Consider the following 17,756-nt stretch of genomic DNA (forward strand, 5'->3'; position numbering starts at 1 on the left):
GAACCCGCTCGAGTCTTTTCCGATCTCGCCCGAAGGCGGCTGGAGGCGGTGGCGAGGAAAGCCGAGCTCTTCCGAACGCTCCTCCGAACGCCTTCGCCGGCCCGAACGGCGGCGCCCGAACGGGCACTGCCCGAAGCCGCCCGAAAGCGACCGAACCGGGCCGAACGCTCCGATCGCAGCCGAAGAGCGAGGGGCGGGGCGGGGCCGCGCGGCGCGGGGGCTGCCGGGACGCTGGAGGACCGCCGGGGGCGGGCGGCCGACATGGCGCCGGCCAGGCGAGGTGAGCGGAGCGGGGCCTCCGCCGCTCGGGGCCGGCCCCCGGCCCCTTTCCACACGGAGGCAGCGCCCGGTGCCTTTCCTACTCCTCCCGGCGTTGTTAAGGCCGCGGGGAGTTGGGGCCTGGCGGAGGGAGGGCTCTCCTAGCCCCAGGCCGTGTCGCGACAGTCACGACATGGCGCCGCGGAGGGGGGGGGGGCAGGAGGCAGAACAGCAGCCTGAAGGAGAATTCCGCCTTGCGATCATCGCACTGGGTGGTTATAACTGCAGCTGGGGCTGCCTGCGTGCCCTTAATACAGTTCTGGCACTAAAACCAAAAAACAAACAAACAAAAAATCTTTTTTTTTTTTTTTTCCTTTTTTTAAAGAAAATTGATTATATTCTGCCTCCAGTAAGGAGGTGACCTGGGGTGGAAGATGACCTGGGAGGGAAGGCTCGGGCTGTGATCCCTGCTTGTCCCAGGTACCTGAAGAGTCAGATTCATTAAAGCACTTACAGAAGGGCTGTGTAAGTGCTTTAATGGGAGCCTGCACTGGAAACAATTAGTGCTATGCCTTGTTTTCTTTTGGACCCTGTAAGTTTTAGGATAGGCAGAAATGAGGTGTCAGCCCGCGTGCAGCAGAAGGCACTGTTCAGGGTCTTGTGAATGCAGAATGCCCATGTTGCTGCTGCAAGTCTGTGCGCTTCGTGTTAATGCTTTAAAGTTCCTGTTTTGCTTCTTCTCAGGTGCCAGAACTCTCACGTTCGATTTCAAAATGCCCCGGCAGCAATGCAGGCTTCATTAGTCCTAGCAGCGACGTGGTCTTGGGTTATTGGGGTTAGCAACCCGCAGTTTTAATTCGAATATATGATTTTAGTTATGTATTCAATAATTATTACTAAAGCGCTGTATCGCTTTCACGTTGTGAGGTTTCAGTGTTTGACCTGTGTGAAATGTCCTCCGCCCCTCACGGGGAGGCAGCATATTCTAAACCACAGTGCCTGCAAACCTGTGAGTGGAGCAGATGCAAGAATGTGCTCAGTGCCCTCTTGTGGAAAAAGATCTTAAAATGTACAAATAAACGCGGGGTAGCTGCCATTAGGGAATTCAAAACGTTTCAGGTTGCCCATATGATAAAACCGCACTGCTGCAATTATCCCCCCTGGCACCCCACAGGGCTGATGAGTGGGTGCTGATACGTTGGTACGCCTCGTGGTTGATTATGTTTGCTGCTCCTTAGGCAGAGCTCCATCTCTGGACGCCTCTTGTAGAACGATAACATGCTTGCACACGTAGCTGTGGTGTTTCACCTTAACACCCCGCTTCACAGCTGAGAATAACTGGAAGGTGGAGACATCTCCTTAGTCCTGAGCAAGGCAGGAAATGCACGGTCCTGATACAAGGCATTGCTTTCATGTGAGGGCTTCTCTGGGATGTAAATGTGAGCACACATTTAGCCATTAGTCACGGCAAAACAAGACATATAATAAAACCTTTAACTGCAATCCACAAAAAGAAAGAAAGCATTTATCAAAACGCTTTTTGGCCAAGTGAAGGGACCGGTCTGGTAGGAGCCTCTGCTCCCTTCACAGAAAACGGAGCAGAGATGCAGCATGCCCAAAGGCATTTCAAGTCATAGACAGTATGAATCACCTAAAATTGCTTGCCTATTTCCACTGTGTTCCCAAATTGGATAGCTTAATTGGGTGCCTAAAGTTAGTGGGGATTAATTTGGGCCCAAGTGCATAAAGCTATGAGGTGATGGGGACATTAACCTCACAAAGTCCAGGGATGGAGGTGGTGAGGTGAGCGCGTCCTGCTGACACGATGATGATGAGATGCCTTTGCGAAGACAGGTGGCATAGTCTTCCACAGGAGGTTTTGCTCTCCCTGAAGCAGGGATTGTAACTTTTCCTTTCTTATTGCCTCTGAAACAGGCTGAGAGCGTTAGGAGTTACTGAAGAAGTATTTAAATAGGTTGTTGCCATCGTGTTGCAAGGGAATTTTGTTTGGGGTTTTGGATGGAAAAGAGTAAAAGGATCTGTTAACTTGTATTTTGTGTCGGGTCTGTGGGTGATGAGAGCACAAGGGTTTTTACATGGGATGGTTGCTTTTGAAGCAAACTGGCTTGGAAGGATGTTATTTTAGAGGAAGGAGGGAGCCCTGTGTTCTGTGCTACCTCTCACAATTTAAAAGCAAATGTTAAGTTCTGGTTCCTTTGCATGTTTCCCTTGTTCCTGCATGGTTAGAGGGGATGAAGTGTCATCTGCAGGGAATGGACAGGATGAACGAGTTCTGTGTACTCCTTTACATCTTGAAAGAGCCGCGTATCTTGGTGAAAGTGACTTTTCACAGCAGGGATTTCCCCTGATTAATTTAGAGTTCAGGAATTTGAAAAAGTTACTTTTGGAACCTGAACTGCATGAGCTGAGAAAAAAAAAAAAAAAAAGGTCTTCCAGTGAACTGAGAGGTAAAAACTTCTACAAGCACGCTTAGCCTCGCTAGTAACATCAGTGGTTTGAATGTTGCTGCAGTGCTTTTGGTAAATATTGAGACTGATTTTCTGCTCTTTTTTTTCTTTTTTTTTCTTTTCAACGGAAAGGAGGAACTTCGTCAGTTGTATCCTTTTTGTACCATTCATCCCTCACATGCAGGAATCTTCAAGAAAATCAGTGGCAAAAGTTTCATCTCTTCCTGCCTAATAAATATGCACAATGTGATTTTAGTGTTATTCTGCAAGTCTCCCATCATCAGCACCATCCGTATGAAGCTAAACTGATAAAACATTTCTTCCACGGGAAGGTGGTTTTTGGAGCTGGGGCTTTTTGCTGAGATTTTGTCCCATTCCTGCACAAACCCCTCTAGCCCATCCCACAGTCTTGACAGAGGGCTGGCAGACACATTTTCTGATCACATAACTTCTCACTGACTTAAGAAGCAAGGCTAAAAATTGGATTTGTGGGTTCACAGACACAAGTCCCATGCAGCACACCTCACAGACAGCTGACAAGAGGCAGTAAAAGCAGCTTTCAGTAGTACTTCCTCTTCTTTCTTATTAATTCTCCCAACCTTTACTCTTGCCAAGATCTAAGTAACCTCCTAAGAAGAGACACCCTTCTCTTCAGAGATTTCCATGCTTAGAACCCACCTAGTAATTTTTTGTTCCACCCTCCTTCAACTGGAAAAACACAAAAACCTGGTTCTATTTTAATAAGATGAGATTCTCTGGGAACTGGAATACATCTGCTGCGTGTGGGTGGGTGCTGCCTTCAAAAACCGGATGGGTCGTTCCTGTAAAGGATGCCTGGGATGAAATCCCTGCTTAGACAGTCTCAGGGTATTTGAGAAGGGCTGGGGAGAGAGGAGGGGATAAAGAATGCTCTGAGTATAGAAAGACAGCTGGAAATAATGAAACCTGCACTGATGCCTTCCTTGTATAAATTGCATAGTATTATTTAAGACTAAGAAAAGCATCTGGTGCAATTTACTTATCAGAAATACCTCTGAATGGCCAGACTTTCTAGACTCCTTGAGCCACATTCCAACTTCTCCATGTGGTGGTGAGCCCCAGGATGTCCTTCCCGTATTAATGTATTACATTAATAACATGGTGCTGTGCCTTGGGAGAAAATGATTACATCAGTGTGTGGTGCCTGCTCTATAGGAGTTGTACTGACCGTGGGGGTGAGTGGGCGGGCTCTCGAAGGCATCTGTTAGTTATCTCGTATAACCCAGGCATTTAAATGCTTTTGTAGTCAGAGGGAGAGGTGGGATGGTAATTTATCCCACTGCAATCAGGAGCTGCTTGGTTATGAAGTTGCTCATCTCGGCTGTCTCCAGGGGGAGCCCGGGTGATTAATTCAGACCAGAGGCATAACTTGCCGATGGTTATCATAGGATGGCTGCAGGTGAGATGGATCTGTCCCGAGCCTGTAAGTAACTCTTCCCTATTTGTACCTCAGTGCTTGCCGTGTTCCCTGCCTTTCAGAGGCATTCCGAGGGTGTGTTAAGGATTGGGGAGGTCTCAAATACCTTGGCAGTGGATCCACATGGATATAAATAACTAGAGCTAACTATCGCCTTATGCTAGACAACAGTTTGTTTTATGAGCAGCGAGTTAAGGAAGTCTATTGTACAAATCTACATCTCAAAGTTGAGCTTATGGCCTTTCTCAGGCACACAACAAAGGCTGAGCTCAGCTCTCAGACTTTCCATCGTGCGGGCAGTAACAGGGCTTGTCTGCTTCACAGAACCACCTATTTTCAAAACGTAGAGGAATTTGATACATTGGAGTCTGCCAACCGTCTGTCAGCTTGGTTTGAGCTGACTACCAGGTATAGAAGTCTGGGGAAATGTACATACACACACACACAGCTCATTTCCTTAGGCTAACAAATAACCCACTACAAACCAAATTAAAAAATAAAAAAGGAACGAAAACCAAGCCTGAAACAGCAAGCTGTTGTCCTAGCTCCTGGCATTTGTGATCTCAAGTTACTTTCTGAAACCTACCCAATATGCCAGTCATAGTTGATTCATTTAGTATAACAAGGCACAGCAGTATGTTTTGAGGTTACTTAGGAAGTGGTTATTTTATGAAATGGATCCCACCTCATTACTATGAGAAATCCTTAACTGCAGTTATCAGCTCTCATCTGTTCCTTTACAGATTCTACTTTATATAAATGGGTTTTATTACATCTTTTACTTTTTGGCGACTCTTGCCATGATATTTTATAAAAGTAAGTTGCATGCTTTCTAACCAGAATTAGGCTGCATGGTTATGTGTTGCGTGTGTTTTGTCGGTATCCCCACCATATTCTTCTGGCTTATTTATGCTGTGCTATTTTACAGGTCAAGTTTTCAGTTATCCGGACAATTTTTTGGCTCCTGATCTCACCCTGCTTTTCATTATGGCCATTCTGGAAGCACTCCGATTATACTTGGGTATGTCATGTTATCACTGTGCCTGTTCAGTGGAATGTAGTCTCTAACCATTAATCATTCTGAAACCGAGTGTGTGTCAGAATGTGCTGATGTAGCAGACAAGCAGTTTTTTGGGGACTTGTTCATTTATGTCATTAAACTTTATCTGACTGATCAATATATTTGGCCAGAGGGTCAAATAGAATTTTCTCTCCTATGATGCATGATCTATAAGGCCATTGGAAAACAAAGCAGGGTTGTCAGAAAGCAGTATAACTGGGACAGCAGGAATGCTGCTGTGCTGTTTACAAGTGAGCATGACTTGTGAGAGTGAACATGTTGAAACAGAGATTTCCATTCACCGAGGCAATACAGCTCCTTTCAACTGCTCCAGCAATGTACGAAAGTAGCCAAATGGAAGGAGCCTTGTGGAGCAGGTAATGCTAAGGATATCCCTGAACAGCCTACTGGGACTAAAACTTTTCCTTTTGCTCTTTCTAAAGACACATATCAACTCCAACATCTCCCTTTCACTATGCCTGAACAGCGTAAAGGACCCATTTGGAATCCTACTGACCACTCACTAGAGCAAGCTGTAATTTCATGAAGTCTTTTTTTTTTTTTTTTTTTTTTTTAAGCAAGGTTTACAATTAAAGTGTTAAAATAGTAATATTTAAATTTGTGCTAGATATATCTAAGACGTTTACACAAGGTGGGTCTCTGTTGAATTCTGATGAGTTGCTGTAGGGGTGAATTTTTAGCCTTAAAGCACTCTGCATATATTTGCTTGGAGCAGTTGGATAAATAAAAAAACAAATTTCAAGTTTCATGTAGTTAAAGTCTACCAAGATGAGCTCAGAAATAAGATGCAAGAAAAAATAAGTGCAGCTTCCTCATAATGATAGTAATTTGCAATAGGAATAGATTACTAGGGAATATAGAAGATTCTCTGTTGCATAAGATTTTAAAATCAGTATTGGATATCCTTAAGTGTGTCCCACAGTCACCAAGTTGTCACGCTAGGTGTGGGGCTGGAGGGGCACTGGGGGAAAATTTGGTGCTAGACCAAGAAGAGGGTCAGACTGAGCAATCAGAATAGCTGCAGCTTCAGAACTGATTATTGTAGTAAGAAAAGGTTGGTGTCTTGACTCTGCGTGTCAACTGGTTGCTCTTTATTTAGCTTAACTTCAGTCAGCAAGAAATTGATTGTCCATTGGCGTTTGGGTTGGTTCTTAGATGTACTGACAGTGCCTTCGTTCAGGCCAGTATTTCTTTATACTCTGAACTTTAAGAAATAGAGCCCTTTTTGAACAGGAAAATTCCAAACTTGGGGCTTGAGACATTGCCATAAGAAATCAAAGATTCATATCAGCTTTTTGTTTCCTTCAAGGTTCAAAGGGAAACCTGACAGAAGAAGAGGCTCCATTAGGGATCAGTCTTGTGATAACAGTTGGAAGTGTGATTCTGTCTGTGTACTTCCTGGTATGGCAAACTTATGTGCTGAAAGCAGATGTCATTATAAACGCCATTCTTCTCTTCACATACGGGCTTGAGTCAGTACTACAGGTCCTGGCTATTGCTGCCTTTGTTGGCTAAAACCGAGCTGTGTGGCACAGCAGGTTTGCAACACATTTCTTCCTTTAAAGAGTGCTTTTTACATTTCAAAGATTTGATTCTTTTGCATATAAAAAATCTGTAAAGCTTTCTTCTGTTTAAATTATTTTTCTTTGGCAGGGATCTCCCCAGATGGTAGGTGAGATACCGTAAGATAATATTGCAGCTGTGTTACGCTATCTCACTAATGAGCGTATGTATGGGCAAACACCAGAGATGATTCAGCAAAAACGCCTGATGTTCGTCAGGAATCGATACTAAATGCTCATTCCCAACACAGAACAGTAGCTAGTGCATCATATAGCTACGTGTCATTGAGATTGCATGAGCTTTCACAGCATGGCAGCAACATGCAACCCAAGTGACACAGAAGTGAATCAGGCCAGCATAGCCTGGACTCATTTCTGCCTTGCCACATACACTTCCGTGTTTCAGGGCACAATTTTGCTTTATTATACATCTTCTGCTCTCATTTGTGTTTTCAGACCCCAGCGGTAATTTCCCTGACTTTAGTAGGGCAGTGCCTGATTTATCCCAGTGGGAGGGAGAGAGTTGAATTGAGTTTTGCTCATACTTGGAGAGCTGAGGTTTGGGCAGCTGGTTCTTGCTGATGTGGAGGCCAAAGGCAGTAGTGTGAGGGTTTGTTTGTTTAAATAGGACGGACCTAAGATGAACATAAACATTCACCATTCACACACCCTTGTGTCCTATTTGAAAGCCCAACAGAATGTTGTCAGGTGTATTTCTGTCTAGCATTAAATGTGTTTATATCCATGATTCTGCAGAAAGTACTGCATTCCAGCCTCTTACTAAGTGAAGAACTGCGTGCAATTTCAGATTTTTTTTTTCTCTATCAAAAATATGCAATAACATGTAGCTTGGGCAGTTTGTGGGGTTTTTGTACAAGCAGTTTTTGTATTCAGAATTTCTTATTTTTGTATTTATTTATTCAAATAAATAATGTGTTAGATCTAAGAAGTGTTTGAAGTGCAGAGCATTTTGTTCAAATCTTAGGGTACAGCTAAGCTGCACAAAGAGAGACTTGGGCGAGACTGGATGTGTGCAACAAACTTCTGATCCCACTGCAGCTGTATTTAGGCCATGCTCCTGCGCTGGGAAAGAGTGTTTGAGGTCTGTGCTAATTTACACTAGCCAAGGGCTGAAAGTACAGTGGAATAGACCCAGCACAGCCTCAGCCACATCGCTTCTTTCTTGCCAGTGGTGGCAGGAGGGAACAAAGGTGCAGAAGCACCCAGTTTCATCCTTCAGTCTTAGCTGTGGGAGTCCGTTCAAAGGCCAGGTAACACCAGCTTCTGGCCACGTCACACCGCCCTGTAGTCAAAACCAAAACATTGCATGCTGGCGTGAATCTCCTCGGGCCAGATCCTCATCCTGGTCTAGTCAGTGTCACAAACAACCCTTTGCTGCTCAGCAGGAGGAAGGTTGCACCCGTGAAGACAGTGAAGCAGCAGAACTGAGTGTGAAGAAGCTGCCAGTAAACTGAATGACCAAATGTTTCTGGGCTTAATCTGCACAAATCAAATACCCACCCATTTGTTCTTCCAGATTTGCTTGGCATAATGGAATGTACTCATCGCATACTTGTTATGAAGATTGACAAACATACCTACCTGGATCTACGCTGGTAGTGATGAATGCATTCCAAGCAAAAGCCCTTTCTGTATGCGTACAAATAAAAGAACAAATTTTCCTGGTATCTATTTATACCTGCCTTATACAGAGGTCTGGAAATAATCTGACGGGTTTTAAAGGAAACTCTGCTAAGTGGAATGTTTTTGTTGTTTTGTTGTTTTTTTTTTTTTTACCTGAATGTAGGTGGTACAGCAGATGGAGTCACACATGTTGACTTCAAGTTGCAGCCTCTGCACTTTACCTTCCTTCCATCTCATGGTGCTTACTACAAACAAAACACAAAATATTAGCACAACTACAGGTAGCAAAGACCTAGAGTGTAGGCAGATACATGACATGTTAGTAAAGTTAGCAGAAGTTGTTACTACCTTGAAATGTTTAACTGAGTCCCCACCCCAGATCACCACCACCTCAGCTACTGCCCTACAACCATTTTGGATTCTGCATTGTAAAAACGGGTCTCGTGCAGAAAGCAGCCCTCAGAAACAGCTGTTCTGGTGAAGGTGTTAATGAGGTGATGGCTGCCATCTTTCTGTTTAACCCCACGGTATATAATATAAGTTCAGGACAGTCTGCTGTACCATAAAGAGAAAAGCAGCCACCTCCTCAAGCTTTAGAAAGCACGCTCCGTGATGAGCCTGCTGGTCCCTAATGGCCTCACACCATCAGCTAGATGGAAAATGAGAATTAACAGAGACTAATAATGCTCACTTACAGGCAGCAGTGGGTAAGTATACAATGATAAACCAATTTTTAGGCTTGTTTCAGAGCCTGATGGCTTGCAGACTGGCCACTGGTGCTTGCTGGGGGTCAGCTGATGCCAACCTGGACCTGCACCCTCAGAAGGGCAGGACAGCTCCACGTCATTCATCCAATTCCAAGATAAAATTGTCCAGAGACTTCTGATTAGATGCTCAGATACTGAGATACTTCACTGGTGTCAGCCCCTCACTCTGTGATGGATGTAGGAGAAAGAAGCTTCAGACAACTCCTCCACCTTGGGTATTTCCAGGGTTTGAATGGGAATTGTCATTTATGCTGGTGACTGATTTCGTGACAGCTTCTCTCTCTGCTGTACCAACAAAGACCAAAGTGATTTAGGCCCTGACCTCAGAGCATTTCTTTAACCAGCAACTTCCTTTCCAAACTGTTCCCATTGCTTAGAGAAGCCAGGGCACAGCACAGTAAAGCCATTGATGACATTTGCCAGACATAAGATCGCTGGAGCTTTTAATTATGAGGCCCAGCCCTTCTGAAACAGGATGAGCAAGTTGGATGAAAATGGTATTAAAAATTTAGAGGAACACATATTTTGAGGAGCTGGGTTTGGGTGTTGTTTACTCCGCAAGGAAGAAGTCTTTGTTCTCAAGCCATCAGAGGGGTGTCTGCCGCCAACCTGATTTAAAAGGCTGATCCCGAGAAGCAAGTCCGCCTCCTGGCATTTCACGCTCAGATATTTTGAGAGATGGGGCTTTACTGGTCCGAAGCTCTTCCGTGTTCCACAGCAGGCAGAAACAACACAGAGACCAAAATGCAACCAAAGTGCTGCATTCCCGTGGTGACAGCCACCTTCATCCCAGTTTTGAACATCTTCGAGCCGTGGAAGAAGGAGAGAGGCTGAGGATGTGCGCTCATCCAGCTCTGCATGTGGGAACCAAGCAAGCTGGTGTGCAGGCACTGCTGTGTGCATCAGGGTAATTCCCCATCTGGCTTAGTGCCTCTGCCCCACTTTGACCGGCACCAGATGTTGCAAGGAAGACATATTGAGCTCAGTTGTGGTTTTCTTTCCTGCCCAGAAGTTCCCTCCTCTGCTCAGCAGTTAGAGATTCCCTACAGGGCACGGCACCTCACGGTAGCCCGCTGTGCCTATTTTCATAATGAACAGAGCCGAAACTGCCAGATAACAAGCAGTTAGTGCCTGAAACATTAAATAGCTTCTCCAACAATATCCTTCCAACTACCTGTTTGCATCCCGGGAAAGTGAGCCCAGCCCAGTGCTCCCACTGGAATGCCCCGGTGGCGGCTGACGCATTTTAGCGGTAAGGCTCTCTTGCACAAAACCTTTCAGCTGCAAGGCCTGCCAGCATGTTCCCACCGTGTTTTCCTGCTGTTGGAACCGATGTCCCTTCCCCTTCCAGGCTGGCAGTCTCCAAATGGTGTTTCTCCCAAGGCTGGCTGTGTTTGCATGCACAGAGATGCTCCCAGGATTGCACTGACACCGAGGCGAAGAGGATGACGGGGCGCAGGGTGGGTGCGTTACGCTGAGCAGCACCAGATCACATTTCCCCTCAGCGGAAGAGGTCATTCTCCTGCCAAAACTGAGCTGCTGATAATCTAAGCTGTCCTTTGGGGAGCTGGCTCTCCCCCTGCCCGTCCGGCTCACCCAGCAGCATTCCTCCCACGATAACTCACCAGGGGCGTTTCTGCTGCGTGGCTTCGGCCGTGGGCCAGGCAGAGAGCTGAGCACGAGCCCCCGTGGTGCAGCTGGCACTGAGGAAACCACCACAATGGGGAGCTTGACAGTGTTGAGGAGGCTGAGCTTCCTCCAGGCTTGTGTCCCATGGTGGAAGCGTCTTCATATTTCTCCGGTCTCTGCTGGAGTTGCAGCTTCCTATGGCCGGTGGCGGGTGGTGCCTATCATCTATGTGCCATGGGCTCAACACACACTGGAGGACTGGGCTGGGGAGGGGGTGTCTGTAAAGCACATCCACTTTAATAAAATCTTTTAACAAGCTCTATTTTTTCAAGATCCGCCAACCAGACGGATCACACACTACCACTGCTGTAACACCCATGAACTCAGCTGGTATTTTCCAGCTTAATGATCCTCAGCCCATGAGCTAATCCCATCAATTTAAAAAATGTTTAAAAACTAAGTCTTCAGACAGATGAAACCAGGTACTTTTTGAGAGAAATAGTCTACCCACATGAGAGACTGTTTCCCAGAGAGCAGCGTCCCTCCGAGCCCCAAACCACACACTCAGCAGCACAGAGCTGGCAGCAGGGCAGACCCCAGAGCACAGCCCAAACATCCTCAACGTATTCTGGCAACAGAAGCACAGGAGCAGCCTTACCATCCTTTAAAATTTCCCTCTGTTTTTTGGCAAGCAAGAGAGGAGCAACAAGGGAAAATGAGAGGAAATTTTCTAAAGAAACCCTTTCAGAGAGCATGAGGGTAATGCATAGGGATGGCAAGAGCACTTGCCACAATGCAAGGAGCAATGCTTGAGTCCTACCTTGGTTCCTTATCGCCAGAAGCTGCTTTTACTTTCAGTGTGCCTCTCCTGGTACCTGGCGAAAAGGGGTAATGCCCTGGCTCCTGCTGGTATGGATGATGCGGCTTGTACAGCTGCAGGGGAGGTCCAACACAGCACTGCAATAGCATGGGAATGCTCTGCACATTGGCCAAAATGGCCTTTTAGATCTCATCTCCGCCAGAGCCTGTGGGCACACGCGTGTGAATAAAGGCAGGGTCCTGCCTGCAGCAGTCAACAGAGCAGAGCCCGCAATGAGCACCTCCAGCCGAGGAGCAATTCCTGCTCGGGTGGCACGGTGCTGCTACCAAAGCCTTGCCTGGTGCCAAAGGCCAGCAAGCCCTCAGCTCCCCCCTGTGCCACGGCAATTGCTCATCTCGGTCCTCCGGAAGGTGGTTTAAGTACTCACAGCCCCCTTCCTGCCATAACCCTCTGCTAAAGCTGCGTTTTGCCTCTGCCCAGTGCCAGGGGCTGAAATGTGGGGCAGAGATGTGGGGCAGAGCCCTGCTACCTCCCACCAGCTCAGGAGCTGGGGCAAGATGAGGGGCTTTATGGCCGTGCCACCCTGAGGGGCACAGAGCACCATGCGGTGCCCTGGCTGGGGCTCCGCTCCTCACCCCCCCACTGGATTGGGGACCTGGGGAGAGAACTTTTTGCCCTCTTTGTCCACCTCGCGGCATGTTTCCTTGCTGCAGATGTCAGGGCAGAGGGAGAGGCAAGAGCGAAGCTGGAGGAAAACAAGCGGCGGAGCTGCAGAGAAGGGCGCCAGGTTGCACAAAAGGTGCCTTGTTCCCCCCGCGAGGCGCTCGGGGCAGCGCGTCCCCTCCCTCGCCCTCGATGGAAAACCCAGCTCAAAACACTCCTTCATCACCCACCTCCCCCCCGCTGCCTTCTACCTCCCGCTTGGGCACGAAATGTTCTCAGGCGGAAGAAACCTGAAGTTTTACACGTCCCCCCCGGGCAGCGCACGGCTCGGCTCTGGCTCCCCTTGGGCCAGGAGCGGGCGAAGGCCCCAGGTGCCCCCGCACCTCACAGGGATGCAGGCGCTGCGCCGGGGCCACCGGCTCCTGGTTATACAGTAACCTGTTGCTCCGGGTCCAGCTCCACCTCTCGCTGCCTCCACATCCCTCCCCTCCTCTCTCCTCTGCCAAGAAACCTCTGTCACCTGCTCGCAGACAACTGGGGCGAGTGGCACGGGGACGAAAGGGCAGAGCAAAGCCAGAGGCAGCGGGACCCCCGGGCTGGGGCGCTGGGTGGGCTCTGCCTTGCTCTCCCCTCCATCCTCTCGGCCGGGGCACTCAGCTCGTGGGCAGAGCGTGTCGCAGGGAGGCACAGGGAGCTGGGCTGCCGGAGAATGGCAGCAGGATTTCACTAGGAGGGCACAGCTAAGTGGGACAGGACGTACAGGAGCCAAGGAGACTGCAGGAGACACCAGAGGCTTCTCGGCACCGGTGAGTCTCTCCTTTCAAACCCTAAAACTTTACATCCCCCCCCCTCACCCCCCTCCCTGAGTTTATCCGCTTCAAAAGTTTGGCTGATTAAGTCTCGGAGGGGGCGTGATCAGAGGGGGCTGTGGCTGGGATACCTGTAAATGTATACTTTTATATCCTTTTTTTTCAACGTGAGGAAAAAAAAAAAAAAAAAAAAAAGTTATTTTTCTAGCATTCTTTTTTTCTGGGTTTGTTTCCCGTTCTTGCACGTCCCCAGCAGGCTAGATCCAGTAGGTGGCACTTTCTTGGCAGCAAAATGTCCGTCCTGCACAGAACAGGATCTTTTTTTCGTTTCTAATGAAGCTCGGAGACAGTAGGTTTGAGCAGCTGTTTGTTTGCAAACCTTGGGGTTTCCTCCCTTTGGGATGTGTGTGGAGAGAATTTTTGCCGCTACCCACCGGGCTCCTCTCAGGCTGCTGCTTTCGATGAGCTCTCCCTGCCCGTGACCTTGGCAGGATTCATTACCCTATTTCAAAATGAGGGGAAGGCTCACTCAGAGCCACCCCATCCCCTTGCATGACAGCTCCAGCTACCTGCGAGCTTTCATTCCTATTCCCGAGTCTGAGAGCTGCTCTCCTTCCCCTTTCACTTATTTGCCTGGAAAATGCCAGTGCAAACTCCACTGAGGACAAGGTTCAGGGACAAATGATTTGACTGACGTTATTTTTAAATATGAAGAATAACTCTGAGACAACACAGTAGTAAATTACAGTGATTGCCCTGCCACAATTAGGGCAGTGGAGGGGGTAACACTTCTGGTGCTGGGCTGCTCTGAATCGCCACATGAAGCAAGTGTGGGTAGATCTACTGGGGGTAGATCTCTTGGTGGTTGCATGGCCAGGTGCTACAGTGCCAAGCTGCTTCTGTGGGCTCTGTCCCAAAAAAAAAGGACTTTTTCTGGGTTAAAGTAATGACAGAGAGAGGCTCAGCCCCCAGCAGATGCACAACAGTCGAAGGGAAGACCCACGCGGGGTTTTACCTGAGACTGCCACATGCAGTGGGGCTCCTGGCTCTGTTTATTCGAGTGATCAATTTTGGGGTTGACAAGGGAGAAAAAGTAGTCCTCAACACACATAAAGGGCAGAGGGATCATGGGGCCCTTTAAAACACAGCTGTGAAGAGGGAGTTGGGATCCACTGTGGGAACGTGTCTGTAAAGTGGCAAAGGTCATTGCTTTGCCCTATTAAAAACAAGGTTAAAAACTGGTGTTTGGGACAACACAAACAGATTAAGCCCCAGGCCTGCTGTTGGACCTGGGTTGTACCTGCTTTCGGTTTCTGCTGCTGAACAGTTAGGAAGCGAGGCTGGTCAGGGACTTCTTGCTCTCTCAGCTGGATCCCAGCCCTGCAGCACACACAGGAATCTGCAGCGAGTCTGGCACAGGATCTGCTGCACTCTGCAGGACAAGGAGGGTGGGTTAAGCATGTAAGGAAAAAACGTTACAGGGCCTGGGTCTGTTTCTGGGCAGCGGAGAAGAAGCTGAGCACCAGCATCATTGATCAGGTTATTGGTAAAGACCCAAAGAAGGAAACAGCTGTGACGGAACGCTGCTGCTGTGCGCACACACGCATACTCCCCCATTTGCTGGGTGTGATAAAGCAGTTTGCCAAGCTTGCAGTCCTCGGCTTTCTGCCACTGTGGCTGTCACCTCCCAGCAGCAGAGCAGGCAAACTCACTAAGTCAGAGGTGAGCAGCCTGAAGGGGGAAATATCTTCTGGTCCACGGGCCCTGTATTGGAGGCAGACAGCCTCTCTCCTTCGGTGCCCGCTTTTGTTGACTGCAAACAACTCACCATCAGCTGGAGTGACAAAACCTGGCCCCGAGCCTGGCCAAGTAGGTCCTCTGGGTTGTTGCTGCTGTGGCTCCATCTGACCGACTCCCTGTCTGCATGGACGGGGTGCTTGCCAAGCTGGACAGCAGCTCGCCTGCGTGCACACAGGTGCATTGTGAAGAAGGAGCCGTCTGCGGTAGCGTTAGCAGCAGCCACCATTTTGTAGGGCTGTCCTGCTGGTGCTGCTTGGCTTCAGGAAAGGGCATGAAGAGGCAGGGAGGGGTTGCACAGGAGGAACCCAGGCCAGCCAGCATCACTCCGGAGGAGTAACTGGGCTGTTCGTCCCAACGAGGAGCCCCCGCTGAGATGGATGGCCTCAGGACCGCGTCTGCAGATGTGTGCTGGCATCTCACCCTTCACCAGATAGCTTTGAACGTGCTGGAAAACAGAGAGCTTTTCGTAGGGCCACAGGGAAATTCAGGCTGGAAGCATAACTTCATAGCAACAGTGATTCAGAAGGGACCCTAATGGACTCGTGAGTTTTCAGTCCTTCTGGTAGACAAAGAAAGGAGTGAAACAGGAAATATATGCGTTGGCTTGTGTGGGCTTGAGAAACATCCATATAAATAAGTCTGGGTGCAAAGCCTGAGTGCGTGGGGGGAGCCTCGGAGCCTTATTCCCCTAGGGCTGGGTCCTGGGGCAGTGCTTTGGAGCCATCCCCACCACACTGTTTTGCTTTCTTTCTCTCTTCCATGCCATGGTCTCGCTCTGCATGCTGTCAGGGCAGGTTTGTGGTTTTGACGAGGACTCAGCCATCTTCTCCTTGTGCAGGTCTGATGTCTGGCCTCACGTCTGTTTTACAAAACAGCAGTCAGCGCATGTCTTTGCATGGCCTTTAGCCTAGGAGCTTGATGTCATTGGCAATAAAATTCATCACCCTCTAAAAATACTCGAGCCTCACCAGCCTTCCCTAGCGTGTCCCAGGCAGAAGTGCTAGGACAAGTGCACCAACTTCCTGGAGCAGCAGTGATGGCTTCCCGCGCTGCAATAAAGCCTTCTCGGCAGCAGGGTGTCTTGTGGTGAGCAGCAGCATGCACGCAGTACCGGGAAGGCCTGGCAGCACTTGGCTTTTCCAGCACGGCCTCCTAAATTACCCTACTTTGGCCAAGGTTCAGCAGGTGCCCAGAAAAAATACCTACCTGCCTACCCAGGAGGTATTCCAGCCTCCCACTCGAAGGGAGGGGAAGGATGAAACACTTGGCAGAAACGCTGCCAAGAGGGATTCGATCATGGGGAGACGATCCCATGCACTGGTGTCATTGAGCTGCTCCTGCATGGACGAAGCCAACTCTGCACAACGTGAGAGCTCTTCCTCTCCCAGGGAAGTGGGAGGTTTCCTTTCCACCCAGCTGGGGATGTCACCGCCTGCAAACTTGAAATACACGATGCCACAGGGGGTTAACCAAAAGAGCTCCAGTGTTTTTATTTCCTGGTAGTTCAGATAAATCAGGAAGAATCACAATTAGGAAGGGTGTGTAGCTGGGAGCTGGACCAGTCTGGAGACTTTCCCCACTCACCTGCACTGCAGTTTCCCAGGAGAGCCCAGCCCGTGTTCCCATTCCCTGAATGATCCCAAGGGTTTTATTGCAATGTGCCCATGACCACCAAAGTTCCACCAAGGAAGCAGACCAAAAGCTTCCCCAAAAGCTTGCCTTCTGGACAGTGGGCACACACACTACCTTCCTCCACTGACCCTGAGTCCATTCTGGACTTGTTGTCACAAGGAAGGAGTTTGTGTCCTGTGGGATCCCATGGGAAGGAGGAGCTGTGCTGGGGCTGTTCCCAGTTGTGGTGGTGGGATGGGGATGGGGATAGGAAGAGGAAGCCAAAGGTGGGGACTCACAGGAAGGGGGCAGCTGATAGGATCTGGCAGCAGCTCTGGCTGTCGTGATGGGCAGGTGTGGCACAAATGAGCCCTCGTGGCTCACTGACCTCCAGCCCAGCCTTGCCCTTGGTGCAGGCGGTTCCTTTGGTGGCCAGTAGAGCAGTAACACCACGCATTAGGTGGGCTTGGGTCTTCAACATCACCTTGAAAAGAGCCAGCAAGTGCTTTAATGCTTTCTTTGCCTTGGTTTTCAGCTGGGTTACTGGCACTTCAAAGCTTTTCATAATTCGAATTTGCTTGAATTTTGTTCTTCCTACTTCCTTTTTTTTTTTTTTTTTTCTCCCACTCTCTTATCAGTCTGAGCCTGTCCAGATTTATATCCTACAAAGGTAAATTGCGGACCATTTGAATGGCAATAAACCAAAGTTCAGCCACCCAGCAGTAATGCTGACCATTGCTAAGCAATACAGAAAGTAAAAAACTGCCACTGGCAGGATGATGATTAAATCAAGAGAGCGGGCACAGTCTGAGCCAACACCAGCCTCCCCCAGACTGTTTACATGCAGCTTCCCTCTCGCTGAAGACAACCAGAAGTGGGAACTATCTGGGAGCCGATCACTGAGCTCCAGCAAGGAGCACGGTTCCACTCACTTGTTGCTTCTTGTAGTGGTTTTCGGAGACGGGACAAGGCGACAAGGTGCCTGTGCTGGCTTCACACCAGGGCTGTGTCTAACTCAGAAGCTCTTTGTGTGTTGGAGGTGTTGGCTACTGGGAGAACTAGAGCTGCCACCCAAGCTGTGGGCTCTTAGATACCTGCACCAGCAAATACAAAGTCAGCAAACCTAAACCCTAACCCTAACCCACCTCCTTGCTGAGGATAAAGCAGGTGCCTTGTCCTTTACTGCTG

The 17,756-nt window shown here is 48.8% G+C and overlaps 2 protein-coding genes across 3 annotated transcripts in view; both read left to right on the forward strand.

Annotated features, from left to right (window-relative positions):
* Window positions 1–235: 235 nt before the first annotated feature.
* TMEM80 (transmembrane protein 80) lies at window positions 236–6,828 on the forward strand. Of its 2 annotated transcripts, XM_032189464.1 has the most exons (6): window positions 236–280; window positions 2,859–2,875; window positions 4,905–4,998; window positions 5,111–5,203; window positions 5,686–5,777; window positions 6,573–6,603. In XM_032189464.1, the coding sequence occupies exons 1-6, from the start codon at window positions 262–264 to the stop codon at window positions 6,588–6,590; spliced, it is 333 nt and encodes a 110-aa protein (XP_032045355.1). In that variant the 5' UTR covers window positions 236–261; the 3' UTR covers window positions 6,591–6,603. The 2 variants fall into 2 exon arrangements, with proteins under 2 accessions (XP_032045355.1, XP_032045354.1); XM_032189463.1 differs by lacking the exon at window positions 5,686–5,777 and having other exon boundaries at window positions 6,573–6,828.
* Window positions 6,829–12,865: 6,037 nt separating this feature from the next.
* Window positions 12,866–17,756, forward strand: part of EPS8L2 (EPS8 like 2) — a 59,708-nt gene continuing 54,817 nt past the window's right edge. The window contains exon 1 of the mRNA XM_032189424.1: window positions 12,866–13,154. The gene's annotated coding sequence lies outside the window, so the exon portion shown is untranslated. The remainder of the gene's footprint in view (window positions 13,155–17,756) is intronic.

Source organism: Aythya fuligula, chromosome 5 (genome assembly GCF_009819795.1).
Source record: "Aythya fuligula isolate bAytFul2 chromosome 5, bAytFul2.pri, whole genome shotgun sequence".
NCBI classification, from domain to species: domain Eukaryota; kingdom Metazoa; phylum Chordata; class Aves; order Anseriformes; family Anatidae; genus Aythya; species Aythya fuligula.

Bases quoted from the DNA above. Each gene is read 5' to 3' on its own strand.
- TMEM80 (XM_032189463.1), top strand. The intron at 4,999-5,110 runs GTAAGTTGCATG...GCTATTTTACAG, and splicing joins TGCCATGATATTTTATAAAA to GTCAAGTTTTCAGTTATCCG. The intron at 5,204-6,572 runs GTATGTCATGTT...GTTTCCTTCAAG, and splicing joins AGCACTCCGATTATACTTGG to GTTCAAAGGGAAACCTGACA.